The following is a 12,771-nucleotide window of genomic DNA, read 5'->3' on the forward strand; positions in this document are numbered from 1 at the left end:
CATCTGAGACACAGTGTTCCAGGCTGGCCCAGCGAGATAAAGGGGAGGCCTGCAGCCGCGGAGCCTGGATCCCGGCAATGGCACCCTTTTCACATACTCTGCAGTCTGACTCAAAGCTGACGGAGCACAGAGACCAAAGAACACGGAGTCACAGTTCTCTGCATGGGCCACTTGTCTGAGAACTTGGCTGGAGATGCAGGCAGATGCCAGGCCAGGGTGCCCACGACAAAGGTACAGACAGAATTCCAATGAGGAACAGGGGGTTCGCTGGCACTTGACACAGTGGCATCCCATACTGGAGGGCTGGCTCAAGTCCCAGCTGCTCTGCTTCTGATCCAGCTCTCTGCCAGTGTGCCTGGGAAGGCAGCAGAAGATGGCCCAAATGCTTGGGCCCCTGCCACTCATGTGGGAGACCCAGATGCAGTTCCTGGCTCCTGACATCAAAATGGTCCAGTCCAGGCTGTTGTCTCTCTCTCTCTCTCTCTCTGATGCTCTGCATTTCAAGTAAATTCTTAAACTTTGGGGGAAAAATCCCTTTGCCTCCTGCAGCTGACTTAGCAGTAAAGCTTGGGAGGCAGGAGGCTCTGTGTACACAAGTCCAAGCAACAGGGAAGCATCAATCTCAGAATCTGAGCTGGGGGGAACTTCAGCTCACTGAGCGAATGGCTAAACAGAGGTCAGTGATCTTAAGTGGCTTCCGTGAGATCAGGCAGCCTGTGCCTGCCACGGAGGACCTGTCGGGACCTGGTTTCTAGCTCCCAGGTCACTGTTGTCGCCCTGATACCATGGCATCTACGTACACATTCGCTTCCTCCAAAGAGGTGCGTCCCGGCACTCCCCGGATGCTTCCAGAACCGTGCCCTGGCCACCAATGACTAGTGCATACCTACAGGCTGACTGATCTGTGAACACGACTGCAGGCTGTGGAATAGGACAGCGGTCTCTACATCACCCAGGGGCCCCTGTGTTGGAGGCAGGGGAGGAGACCAATGTTGAAAAAAAAATCCTGAATCCCACGTAACGTCAGACTACAAATCCTACAGAACAGCAGGCAAGGGTGTAGGGAGCAGGGAGGGGAATGCAGCCTCACTTCCCACTCCTCCCCACTGTCCAGGCCCCTCCCCCTGCTTTTCTGTGCTTCTCCTGTGACTTTTATGCCTTCTCTCCCACATTCATTTTATCCAGGTTCATCTCCACAGAGATACTGGGAAGGACAGGAAGACACTGTGTGACTGGGCTTCCAGCCTCCAGGGGCGTCGGGGGCAGACATCCATAGGAAGGATGTCATCTCTGTGCTAGTCCTAGGACAGACAGGAAGACACAGGTCACGCCCCGGGGAACTCCCAGTGGGCTGCGAAGGTAAAGGACAGACTCAGAGTTCACAGCAGGGATAAAGGAGTGTGATGCATGCATGGGAATCTGCAAAATGTACCATTCCTGGGGCCCGGGTGGTGGCAGAGCAGCTTAAGCCGCTGCTGCCTGCAACCCCCGGCATCCCATAGGAGCACTAGTTCGAGTCCTGGCTGCTCCACTTCTAATCTCACTCCCTGCTGATGCACCTGGGAAAGCAGCGGAAGATGGCCCAAGTGCTTGAGCCTCTGGAACCCATGTGAGAGATCCATATGGAGTTCCTGGCTCCTGGCTCCAGCATGGCCTGGTCCTGGCTTTTGCAGCCATTTGGGGATGAAAGATCTCTTTCTCCCTCTGTCTTTTTCTCTCTCTCTTTTGCTCTCTCTGTCCTCTACCTTACAAATAAGTAAAAGTCTTTTTAATCTATAATTCCTGAGGACTTAGGAGCAGTTAGTATTCTTAGCTTTCTATAAGAAGAAACCCCCCGAATGACCCCACCCCAGCCCCAGCCTGAATTAACCATGCACACTACGCTCATGCTTGCAGTACTAGGTTTTATTGTTGTTTTAGGACGCCATTATTTCTTTCCAAAGAATACCAAAATAGTGACAAAACTAAAAATTGGCAGTGTACAGGTATTCCTTGCATTTATGATGTGGTACTGTCTTTATTTAAAATTACACATTGTGGGGAGATAAGCATCACCTGTTTAGTGTTCGGGGCTTCTAACAATCTTAATTTGGCTCTGCAACTACCCATCCAAAAAGAAAATGGAATTTTGGGGCTGGCGCTGTAGCGCAGTGGATAAAGCCGCCACCTGAAGTGTCGGCATCCCATATGGGCTGCTCTACTTCTGATCCAGCTCTCTGCTATGGCCTGGGAAAGCAGTGGAAGATGGCCCAAGTCCTTGGGCCCCTGCAACCATGTGGGAGACCTGGAGGAAGCTCCTGGTTCCTGGCTTCAGATCAGCACAGCTCTGCCCGTTGTGGCCAACTGGGGAATAAATCAGAGGATGGAAGACCTCTCTCTCTCTCTCTCTCTCTCGCTGCCTCTTCTCTCTCTGTGTAACTCTGACTTTCAAATAAATAAATCAATCCTTTTTTTAAAACTGGGAGTTTTCACAGATTAACCAAGTACAAGAATTTACAAAACACTGGCTACCACCAGTTCACAAAATTCACATGGAGGAAGCATTCTGAGGACAAACAAGTGATAAACCCAAAATAGGAGACAAGAGCTGCTATGCACATAAAGTAGATGGGAAAGGTGTTGGTGACGATGTGGACTTAGAAAGAGACCCAAGAATGATCTCTCGCTCGCTCTCTCCGTGTGTTGTGTGTGTGTGTGTGTGTGTACATACTCGATGTAGCACAAAGCATGGTATGCACCTGGGAAGGTGCAGAAGTAACAGGTGAAACAGCACACGCAGCAGAAGTCCCAAGTGGCCAATGTCAGACACTTAGGAACACTCCTGAACTAGAGAAAAATGCATCATAAAGAAGTAAAGACCAAATATTAAAAGGGCACAGCTGGCCGGCGCCGCGGCTCACTAGGCTAATCCTCCGCCTTGCGGCGTCGGCACACTGGGTTCTAGTCCCGGTCGGGGCGCCAGATTCTGTCCCGGTTGCCCCTCTTCCAGGCCAGCTCTCTGCTGTGGCCTGGGAGTGCAGTGGAGGATGGCCCAAGTGCTTGGGCCCTATACCCGCATGGGAGATCAGGAGAAGCACCTGGCTCCTGGCTTCAGATCAGCGCGGTGTGCCGGCCGTAGCGGCCATTGAGGGTGAACCAACGGTAAAGGAAGACCTTCCTCTCCCTCACTGTCCAGTCAAAAAAAATAAATTAAATTAAAAAAAAAGTTATGGGGATGGGCTAGCATTGTGGTGCAGAAAGTTAATTGCCACTTGTGACACCACCAGCATCTCATGTTCAAATCTCAGATGCTCCACTTCTGATCCAGCTCCCTTCTAATGCTCCTGGGAAAGCAGTGGAATATAACTAAAGTACTTGGGCCCCTGCCACCCACGTGGGAGATCTGGATGGAGTTCCAGGCTCCTGGCTTCAGCCGGGCCCAGCCCTGGCTGTTGCAGCCATTTGGTGAGTGAATTAGCAGACAGAAGATCTCTGCCTCTTCTCTAATTCTGCCTTTCAAATAAATATTAAAAATTCACTGATGGGGCACAAAGAATGACAAATGCCTACCACAGTGAACTCGGCTAGTTATATGGTAGCTTATATTAAAACTGTTGTGTTGAAATTAATTTTAGTTACCACTGAAAATTTCAAATTTCTCAAGGTTCACTTGCAGATGTAGAAGTTGGATCCCTATGCCAGAAACTCATGACATATAGTGTACTAAATGACTAAGTAAGATGTGGATAATTTATAAAGTAGTAATTAAAGAGACTGGGCAGAAAGATAGACAAATTAAACTATATCATAATATATGGCATTTAGATACCTGTAAGTTCAAACATGGTCTTTATATTCATCCACCTAATCCCACAGGTAGAACAGGGCAGAGTTTCATGACTGCTTTGAATTCTTATGGTCCTGTTAAACATCCACTTATGCAGTTCTTTGTACCTTATATTCTCTAACTCAACTTACCTTATTTAATAGCACTTTTATCACAGAACTCCAGTCCTAATTTTATTTAGTAAAATAATACCACCAAAGATAAAATGTTATTTCTTTATTTATGTTAAATAAAAACATGAGAAAATCCTTTTGTAAAAAGGGTCAAAATATTCCTGTCTCCAAACCAAGTCCATGGATGCAAACAATGTTGAGCTTTCCCCCCAAGGGTCACAGTGCACGTTCATGTCATAATAACCTACAGAGACAACAGAGGTTCAGGTCCCTCAGTTGCCACTTCAAAGAAAGTCACATGCAATATTTGGGAAAAGCAAGGAACAGATCACAAGCTTGAATATTTTTTGGAAACATCCATTGCTCTGGCAATGAACTTCAGCAATGGATTTTTTGTGTTGCCCTGCTAAATTTTTAAGCCATATGTATCACTGAACTTCAGTGGTACAACTTTTCACATTTCCAGAAACCATGTTAATCTGCAGTACAATTCTTAAGTAGCTGAAAGGGCTGAATTTTATAAATTTTAAAATTACATTTAATAGCACTAACATTGCTGGATTTTGGCCAGTAGAAACAAGACCCCATAGAATTGCCATTACCCAAACATAATTGGGTACATATTTTCGACTTAACTGTCGCTCCCCCATTTGCGGAGGAACGACACTGGACCCTGCGCTGTTCTTTTTGCCCGGCCCTTCCTGGGTTAGCTGCCATCCCTCACTGACGGAGGAACGACGCCCTCCCGGGTTAGCTGCCGGCCCCCACCCCCCCGCCTCCGTGGAGAGGCAGCACCCCCGCCGCTTTCCTCGCTTCCGTGGAGGAGCAGCACACCGCCGGCCGGCTCTTTCAGGGGCTGCTCAGATGTTCCTGGTGCATGTTGTCTCTCTCCTCCTTTATAGTCCTCTTCCACCAATCCATGCTCTGCTGCCCACACGCCGAGCATGCTGCTCTCCTCCACTCAGGAGCAGGATCAGCTCCTGCCGCTTGTTAGTCGAATTGGTGAGGCAGCTGCGTAGAAGTTGTTTACTCCTCAGCGCCATATGGTGGGAGATCAGATGCATAGAATTAGTCTTAGTTCCAGTAACTTAGTCTAGTCTCAGTTGCTCCTCACAGTTCCCCCTTTCTTTTTATTCTTTGGCGTTGATACGCGCCTGTCTTCGGTGTCCCGCGGCACACACTCTGCTCTGCTAGAGTTGCCCACAGGTGCTTAGACCGAATCCAGGTCCTCTCTTCGCCATGTTGTGGGGAGGCTTTTAGGTGCTGATGCGTGCCTGTGTTTGGTGCCCTGTGGTGCATGCTCTGCTCTGCCTGAGCTGCCCACAGGTGCTTACTGCCTTACTAATCAGGCAGACCGAATCCGAGCCCTCTCATTGCCGTGTTGTGGGGAGACTTTTATTGGTGTTGATATGTGCCTGTCTTCGGTGACCTGCGGCGCATGCGCTGCTCGAGCTGCCCGCAGGTGCTTATCGCCTTACTAATCAGGCCGACCGAATCCAAGCCCTCTCATTGCCGTATTGTGGGGAGGCCTTTTTTATTTTTCTCTATTTCTATCTCTGGGCATTCCTATTTCTTTTACTTCTATCTCCCAGCATTTCTATTTCTATCTCTGGGCATTCCTATTTCTTTTACTTGTATCTCCCAGCATTCTCATTCCTCTCATTTTACTTTTATCTCTGGGCATTCCTATTTCTCTCATTTAACTTCTATACTTCTATCTCCGGGCATTCTTATTTCTCTTATCTTACTTCTATCTCCCTCCTATCTGTGTGGCTTCCCGGCTCCGCGCGCGCTCCGCAGTCTCCGCGATCGCCCCACACTTCTCTTATCTGCTCGCGCCCCACGTGCTCTCCTATCTGCTCATGCCCCACGCGCTCTCTGCGCTCAGCAGCTTCCGCGAATCGGCCTAATTACATTTCCGCTACCGGTTCAGTTTTCAGTCTAAGTTCCCCGGGCTAATCTGATGAATCCCAACCTAGCTTACATCTCCGCTTCCAGTTTAGTTTTTCGCCTTTTGCTCCCCGGGCTAACCTGACGAATCTCAACCTAGCTTACGTCTCCGCTTCGACCTACCCCCGCGGCTTCACTTTCCCTAGCTTATATTTTTCTCTCCCTGGTACTTTTCCTAGCTTTCTTCCAACAATATTTCTCTCTCATTTCTCCTAGCTTCTCCCCACAGTCCGTATCTGAGTCTAAGTTTTTTCTAGCTTTCACTTTTGCTTTCAATCTTAGATTTCTCCTACCTTTTCCCCGCAGTCTGTATCCGAGTTTGTTTTTTCTAGCTTTCACTTTCGCTTTCAATCTTAGATTTCTCCTAGCTTCTCCCCGCAGTCCGCAGTCCGTATCCGAGTCTATGCCTAAGCTTTCACTAGCTTCTTCCAGCACTTTTTCCGTCTGGCTTTTCCCTAGGCTCTCCCTAATCTCTCTCCAGTATTTTCCCACTTTTTCCCTCCTAGGTTTCATATCCGAGTCATGGCACCATTATGCCGCTCCTCCGCAGAGGCGGGGAGGCCGGCAGCTAACCCAGGACGGCGTCATTCCTCCGCGAGTGAGGGAATGGCAGCTAACCCGCGAAGGGTCGGGCAAAAAGCAAAGCGCAGGGTCCAGTATCGTTCCTCCGCGAATGGGGGAGCGACACTTAACAGCTAGGTTCTGAATTAATTTGTCGTTTCTGATCTACCCTAAAGACTAAGCTTGAATCTCTGAAAACAAGTGATTCATGATTTCTATACCCACATGTTCCATAAATCCACTACAAACCCTACAGTCTGACTTAGCTTAATGACAAATTATTCATCCAAATAGGTCATGGCTGGCTCACTATTCTTAGCTCAGGCTGCAGAGTTTTTTCTATGACTGGAGTCACTGAAAAGAATTTCTCTGTTAGAGAAAGCAGACATTTTCATCTCTGGCAGACTGCCAAGATGCTACTTTATTACAGAATTTATGAACTAGTTTAATAACTTCTAGGCTTTATTAAAAGGGAAAGGGGAGAAAGAAAAACAAAGGATAATTTAATACAACCCCACGTCCCTAAACTCCCTAGTTTTTTAGTGCAAGATATGCTGCATCATCAAAGCACTTGAAAATTACCATGAAATTCTAGCAACAGAGTAATGAACTCAGTAGTAATAAAAAAAAAAAGGAACAATCAGAGAGGCACACAATTGTTTTTTTTTAAAGGATTTTTATGCTATATTAAAAAGCCACAAAATAAAAAAGGGATAAACCAACATATATCTTAGAAGTCCTTCCAAGAGTCTCAGTATCAACAGTCACGAAGGCTTTTTCTTTTTCTTTTTTTTTTTTTTTTTACCATTCCTTCTCCTCTGCTCAGTCTGCAGTTAATTTAAGGATCACTGGAGATGACTTGCGCTCTAGTTCTTAAAGTCAAACCTGCTCTGCCAAATCCAAAACCCTAAATTTATCCAAATTGTAGAAACATGCTTTTACCACACGTCCACCAAAATACCTCCCATTCAGATCAACAACAGCTAAAAGGCAAACAAAAAAACAGGCGGTTAATAAAGGTATCTTGTAAGACATCATGACAGCATTAACTTTAACAGTAACTTCAGTTATAAGAGTTAAGGTCACAAATTCAACTTTTGTTTGTTTTAGCTGTACAACCTACCTTTAATTGCTGACTCAACTCTCTCAAATTCTAAAAATATTCGTACTGCTTCATCATCAGGGGCACCAGGAATCTGAAAGAGAAACGACAATAAGAGTAAAAGGAATCGGGGCTGGCGCCATGGCTCACTTGGTTAATCCTCCGCCTGCAGCGCTGGCATCCCATATGGGCGCTGGGTTCTAGTCCTGGCTGCCCTTTTTCCAGTCCAGCTCTCTGCTGTGGCCCGGGAGGGCAGTAGAGGATGGCCCAAGGGTCCTGCACCCGCATGGAGACCAGGAAGCACCTGGCTCCTGGCTTCAGATCGGCACAGCGCTGGCTGCAGCGGCCATTTGGGGAGTGAACCGACGGAAGTAAGACCTTTCTTTCTGTCTCTCTATAACTCTACCTGTCACCAAAAAAAAAAAAAAAAAAAAAAAAAGTAAAAGGAATCATTTGAGATTAGCATTTAGATTTACATGATCTGCATCAGAGTAAACATTCTACTCATTAGCATACATGGACAACAGTAGTCCAAAACCAAACAAGTTTAAATTGTTTGTCATCAAGGATTATGCTGAATGCCTGTTTTGTAGTTGGGTGCTGGGTACACACAGCTAAGCAAGGTGGTTTTTGACTCTTAGAGGTTCTACACCATCTGATAGACAAGCAAATACTTATGTGGTCTACAAACAGCAATATAGTAAGGAAAAAGGAAGAAATGGGAGCAGACATTTTAGATTTGTGCTCTCATCACTTTTCACTTTAGATCTCAATTTTGACTGACTAGCTTTCTAAGTCCTCTGTAATATGGCTCTTCCATCTATGTAAACACGTCTCCTCCTAATCCTCATATCCACCCATTCCATCTACATTACTTCCAAGAAGCTTTTTCCCCAATCTGAATTCCCTTCCCTGGTCCTGCCCACAAAACTGACCTAGTCATTTCAAAGCTCAGCTCATATCTGCTGACACTGTTCACACAGCCACCTCTATTTCCTGCTGACTTAATTCTCTTTTTCAGCTCCTATACTTACAGTCAATACAACCAAGTTCAGCAACTGAATGTTCCCTAGCTGTTTTACCTGTGTTCATATTTCTTCAATTGCAGATCAGAGAGTATATAATGTTTCCTGCATCCCAAATACTCTCAATATAGTACAGAGCATATGAGTCACTACATAAATACTTGCTAAATGACTGAAATCAAAGGCATGATTAAATAGCTAAACTACTCGAGCACACTACAATCGAGGTATTTAATCACTACACTGATCCTCAGTCATAAAATGAAACATTTCTGAGGGCCAGCATTGTAGCACATTGGGTAAAGCTACCACCTGCAAAGCTGGCATCCCATCTGAGTGCCAGTTTGAATCCTGGCTGCTGCACTTCTGATCCAGTTCCCTGCTAATGTGCCTAGGAAAGTAGCAGAAGATAGCCCAAGTGTGTGGGACCCTGGCACCTACTTGGGATGGCTCCTGGCTTCTGGCTTCAGCCTGGCACAGTGATTGCGGCCATTTTGCGGAGTGAACCAGATGATGAAAGATATTTCTGTCTCCTTAATTCTACCTTTCAAATAAATAAATAAATCTAAAAAAATTTATTTCTTCACTAAATCACGTTTGACATCATTCTTGTTTTTACGTTTAAAACTGTCACAATAAGAGAAATGTTGATTACTGTCTGTTGTCTTTTGGCAGTAAGACAACATGTCATTTACAGCAATATCGTGTACTTGTAGAAAATGTTTTGTAAACTGCCCATTACAACTTGGGTTATAAGTAGCAAAAGAAAACTCGCTTACTTCAAATATCACACATTTTCCAACTTTGCCGTATTTTTCACATTCTTCCTTGGTTTCAACTTCCAAGTCTTCATCTACCTCTCCTGCACCAACCATGTTCTATAAGCAAACAAAATAATTTAAGCTCAGTATAATTTACAAATACATAACAAATAAATGAATTTTATTCATAACAGCAAATGTTTTCAATCTCCAAAGACACAACGAAAAATACTGTCCCTGAAACACTCAAAGGTTGGTATTTCTTAAAACACCAAAACAATACGTTGTTTTTAAAAGTTTTAAGAGCATCTATAAAGCACCAAAATGCATAAACTCAGCTTAAGTCCTAGCAATTTCAAAGTAATCACTCAATGTACTCTCAAACACTGTTTTTAGCAAAGAAACATAAACATTAGTAAAAAGGGAATCTGAAACCAGCCTTAAATAGGGTCTACCCAAAGATACTATTTGCCAAAGTATTATTTTTGGACTTCTTTAACTGTAAATGGTATGGGGGCGGGGTGAAAGCAATGTTGGTCAGGGTCTAGGATGAGGGAACACAAAAATTAAGGCAGGCAGCCAGGTTTTTTTCTTTTGCTTCTTACCCTTAGTAGGACGACTTTAGTGGGACACTTAAGTATTTCAGTCAATGGATTTGAATCCGACTTCTTAGATGCATCTGTGTAAAAACATATTACAGACATGTCACAGAAGTGAGGCCTACTAACAATGACCAATTTAACTTCAAGAGCAATGTTCACTATGTTCTAGAATCATTAATAAGCATCTATATAATTTCTGGGCAAAAAATGTAGCCTTACTTGCAATGAAGGCATTTGTTTTATGTTTGTATAATAATTACTAAAAATTTTTAGCTTCCACTATTACCTGCAACCTGCTCATTTCACTTTCACTTTGTAAAGGGCTGACACGGCATATGGGTCACAATGACAGGTGATTGTGAGAACTGGCGAGTAACAGTCCAAAGTCACCCAGCATAACAAGCAGTTAATTATGGCTGACAGGCTTGAGATATTCACACAAATTGGCATAACCACTGTTTTTTGCTATATTCAGGCTGACTTGCTGCTTCCTGAGCTGCACATCAACAGGGCTGCCCGAAAAGTTTCCTTATTTTAAGAAAGGGAACTCAGCTAAGATGACTTAAAATTAACTCAATTTGCCTGCTTAAAATGCTACTATGCATTTGTCACATTCCTATATGCTCTCAGTGCAGACTGTAGAAATCAAAATAAAATCATCTATCAACAGACTGTAAAACTTTACATCTCATGGAGCAAGCAATCAACCACATCTATAATGAAAGGCTAGAGAAAGGGGGAAAAGGAGAAATGATTCACTGAACAGAAAGATATAACAGATAAAATAACAATAGACTACACACAGCTCTGTCCTTCATGCCACAAAAACATAATTATTTTATCAAGAAAACAAGATTCTTTGCCCAAAGTAGGTATGAAATAACTTTCCTCAGGACTGTTCATTTCCTGCCTAATTCCCATTGTTGTTTTCCTCCCAGAGGATTTCATCTTTCTATTAGCCGTGTTCTGAAAATATAAAGATGAGCCTGAGGCCTCTGCATTTCACAAAACACAAGTAGAAATGCATCATAAATTTAGAATTACCGTATCACAGCCCGCTGGCCTTTCCAGCTGGGCTGAGGGAGCGCCGCCTCTTTGTAGACTTACCCTGAGATTCACCCTTCTCCATCGCGTCACCCACAATTATTTTGCCGCCCCGCTTGCTGGTCTTCTCCACTGACAACGCAGTGCTCAGTCCCTGCTCATGTTTTCCCAGACCCTGGCCTTCCCGGAAGCCGTACTTCTGCATGATCTTATGTGCTACCGTGCCACTAGGAGGAGAACGGAAAATGTTCCTTCACTTGACATCATCAACTATAAGTTGGATTTTATATCACTATGATCTCCTTCTAGAGAAAAAGAGTATAAATTCCACAGGGCGTCAATGAAATCACAGATAATTAACAGTGAGTCTTTAGACTCTAGTTCTTTAGAATCTTCCCAATACCTCTGTGGAAAACACTAGACTTCTTGAGTCCTCCCAGAACTGCAGTTACATAGTTTATGACTGCAGTTTAGTGAAAAGAGTAGCCTGTCAAAAAATAAGCATCAAATTTCAGACAATAAAGATATAGCACAGAATTCCAATGGAAGACTTTTGAATCAATAAACACTTAGAAATCACCTACTTAACAAACAGGAAACACAGAACCAGATGATGACCTTATGGTTGACCAGAAGTAAAGCAAGACATGATATTCAGAAAGTATTTCTGGGGCTGGTGTAATGGGTTAATCTGCTGACTCCAATGCCGGGATCCCATATGGGTGCCTGTTTGAGTCCCAGCTGCTGCACTTTCCCTCCCGCTTCCTGCTAATGGCCTGGGAAAAGCTGTGGAATATGGCCCAAGTGCTTGGGCTCCTGCCACCCACATGAGCAACCTGGATGAGGCTCCTGACTCCAGCCTGGCCCACCTCTGTTACGGCCATTTAGAGAGTAAACCAGTAGATGGAAGCTCTCTCTCTCTCCCCCTCTCTTTGTAACCCTTTCCAATAAATAAATCTTGAAAAAAGGAAATTATTTCTGTGGGTATTAATGGCAGAAGTGGAACTAACGAAGCATTTGCTTCTTAGTCCACTGTTTTTACAATAGCATCACAGCTTTCACACTTGAGGTGCCACATGAGTCTCAAGGGCGCCCCCCAGTGACCACTGCTGCTTAAAATGACCCACAAAACCCTGCTTCCACCAGATCTGTTTCTGAATTTCATTTGAATAAGCTAATCTAGGAGTAAAAAAAAATTACACCACATTACATCTTTCTTAAGTTAAAGGTATAATTCCTGTTTAAAAGGGAAGTCAGCAAAATGTCAATTTTTACCATCAAGCAAGAAAAAAAAAAGCTGAAGTCTCCAGCACATATTCTATGGAAACCCTGTCCAAAAAGATTTACAGCAATGATGGAAAAGCTCTAGATCTACACTGTCAAATACGGTCAGCATCAGCTGCATCTGGTTACTGAGAGTACTTGACACTTCACTAGGGTGACAAGAGAAACTAGACTTTCACATGCACCTGTGGCCCATAGCTACCATAAAGCGTCATGCAGGATAGGAGTCGGACACCAAGAATTAGAAACTCAAAACATTCCTGGTGTGCAGGAACCCCAGACCCAAAAAGGCGTGGCGGCTCAAGTGCCTCACTGGCAGCATTTCTATGAAAGGCAGCATCCTGGTAAGCAACACAGAACAAAGACCTCAGTGTGATGCTGCTTCATTTCATAGTTCTTTCACACAATCAGAGCAGACCAGAAAAACATTCCCTTAACCAAAAAGCACACTAAATACACCAAATCCAGCCAGGTGGGAAAAAGAAATCCACGAGTCCCACCTG

General features: G+C 44.5%; 1 protein-coding gene across 2 annotated transcripts in view; it reads right to left on the reverse strand.

The window, feature by feature from the left end:
* Positions 1-5,678: 5,678 nt before the first annotated feature.
* Positions 5,679-12,771, reverse strand: part of RBM17 (RNA binding motif protein 17) — a 37,777-nt gene continuing 30,684 nt past the window's right edge. For both annotated transcript variants that reach the window (XM_070055785.2, XM_070055784.2), the window contains exons 8-12: positions 11,048-11,211; positions 9,944-10,017; positions 9,357-9,455; positions 7,574-7,646; positions 5,679-7,433 (exon numbers count right to left, since the gene is read on the reverse strand). In XM_070055785.2, the coding sequence (XP_069911886.2) occupies positions 7,330-7,433; positions 7,574-7,646; positions 9,357-9,455; positions 9,944-10,017; positions 11,048-11,211 (514 nt within the window). In that variant the 3' untranslated portion in view covers positions 5,679-7,329. The remainder of the gene's footprint in view (positions 7,434-7,573; positions 7,647-9,356; positions 9,456-9,943; positions 10,018-11,047; positions 11,212-12,771) is intronic.

The sequence above is a fragment of the Oryctolagus cuniculus genome, chromosome 13 (genome assembly GCF_051225735.1).
Source record: "Oryctolagus cuniculus isolate XC-2025 breed Fujian yellow rabbit chromosome 13, ASM5122573v1, whole genome shotgun sequence".
In the NCBI taxonomy this organism is placed as follows: Eukaryota; Metazoa; Chordata; class Mammalia; order Lagomorpha; family Leporidae; genus Oryctolagus; species Oryctolagus cuniculus.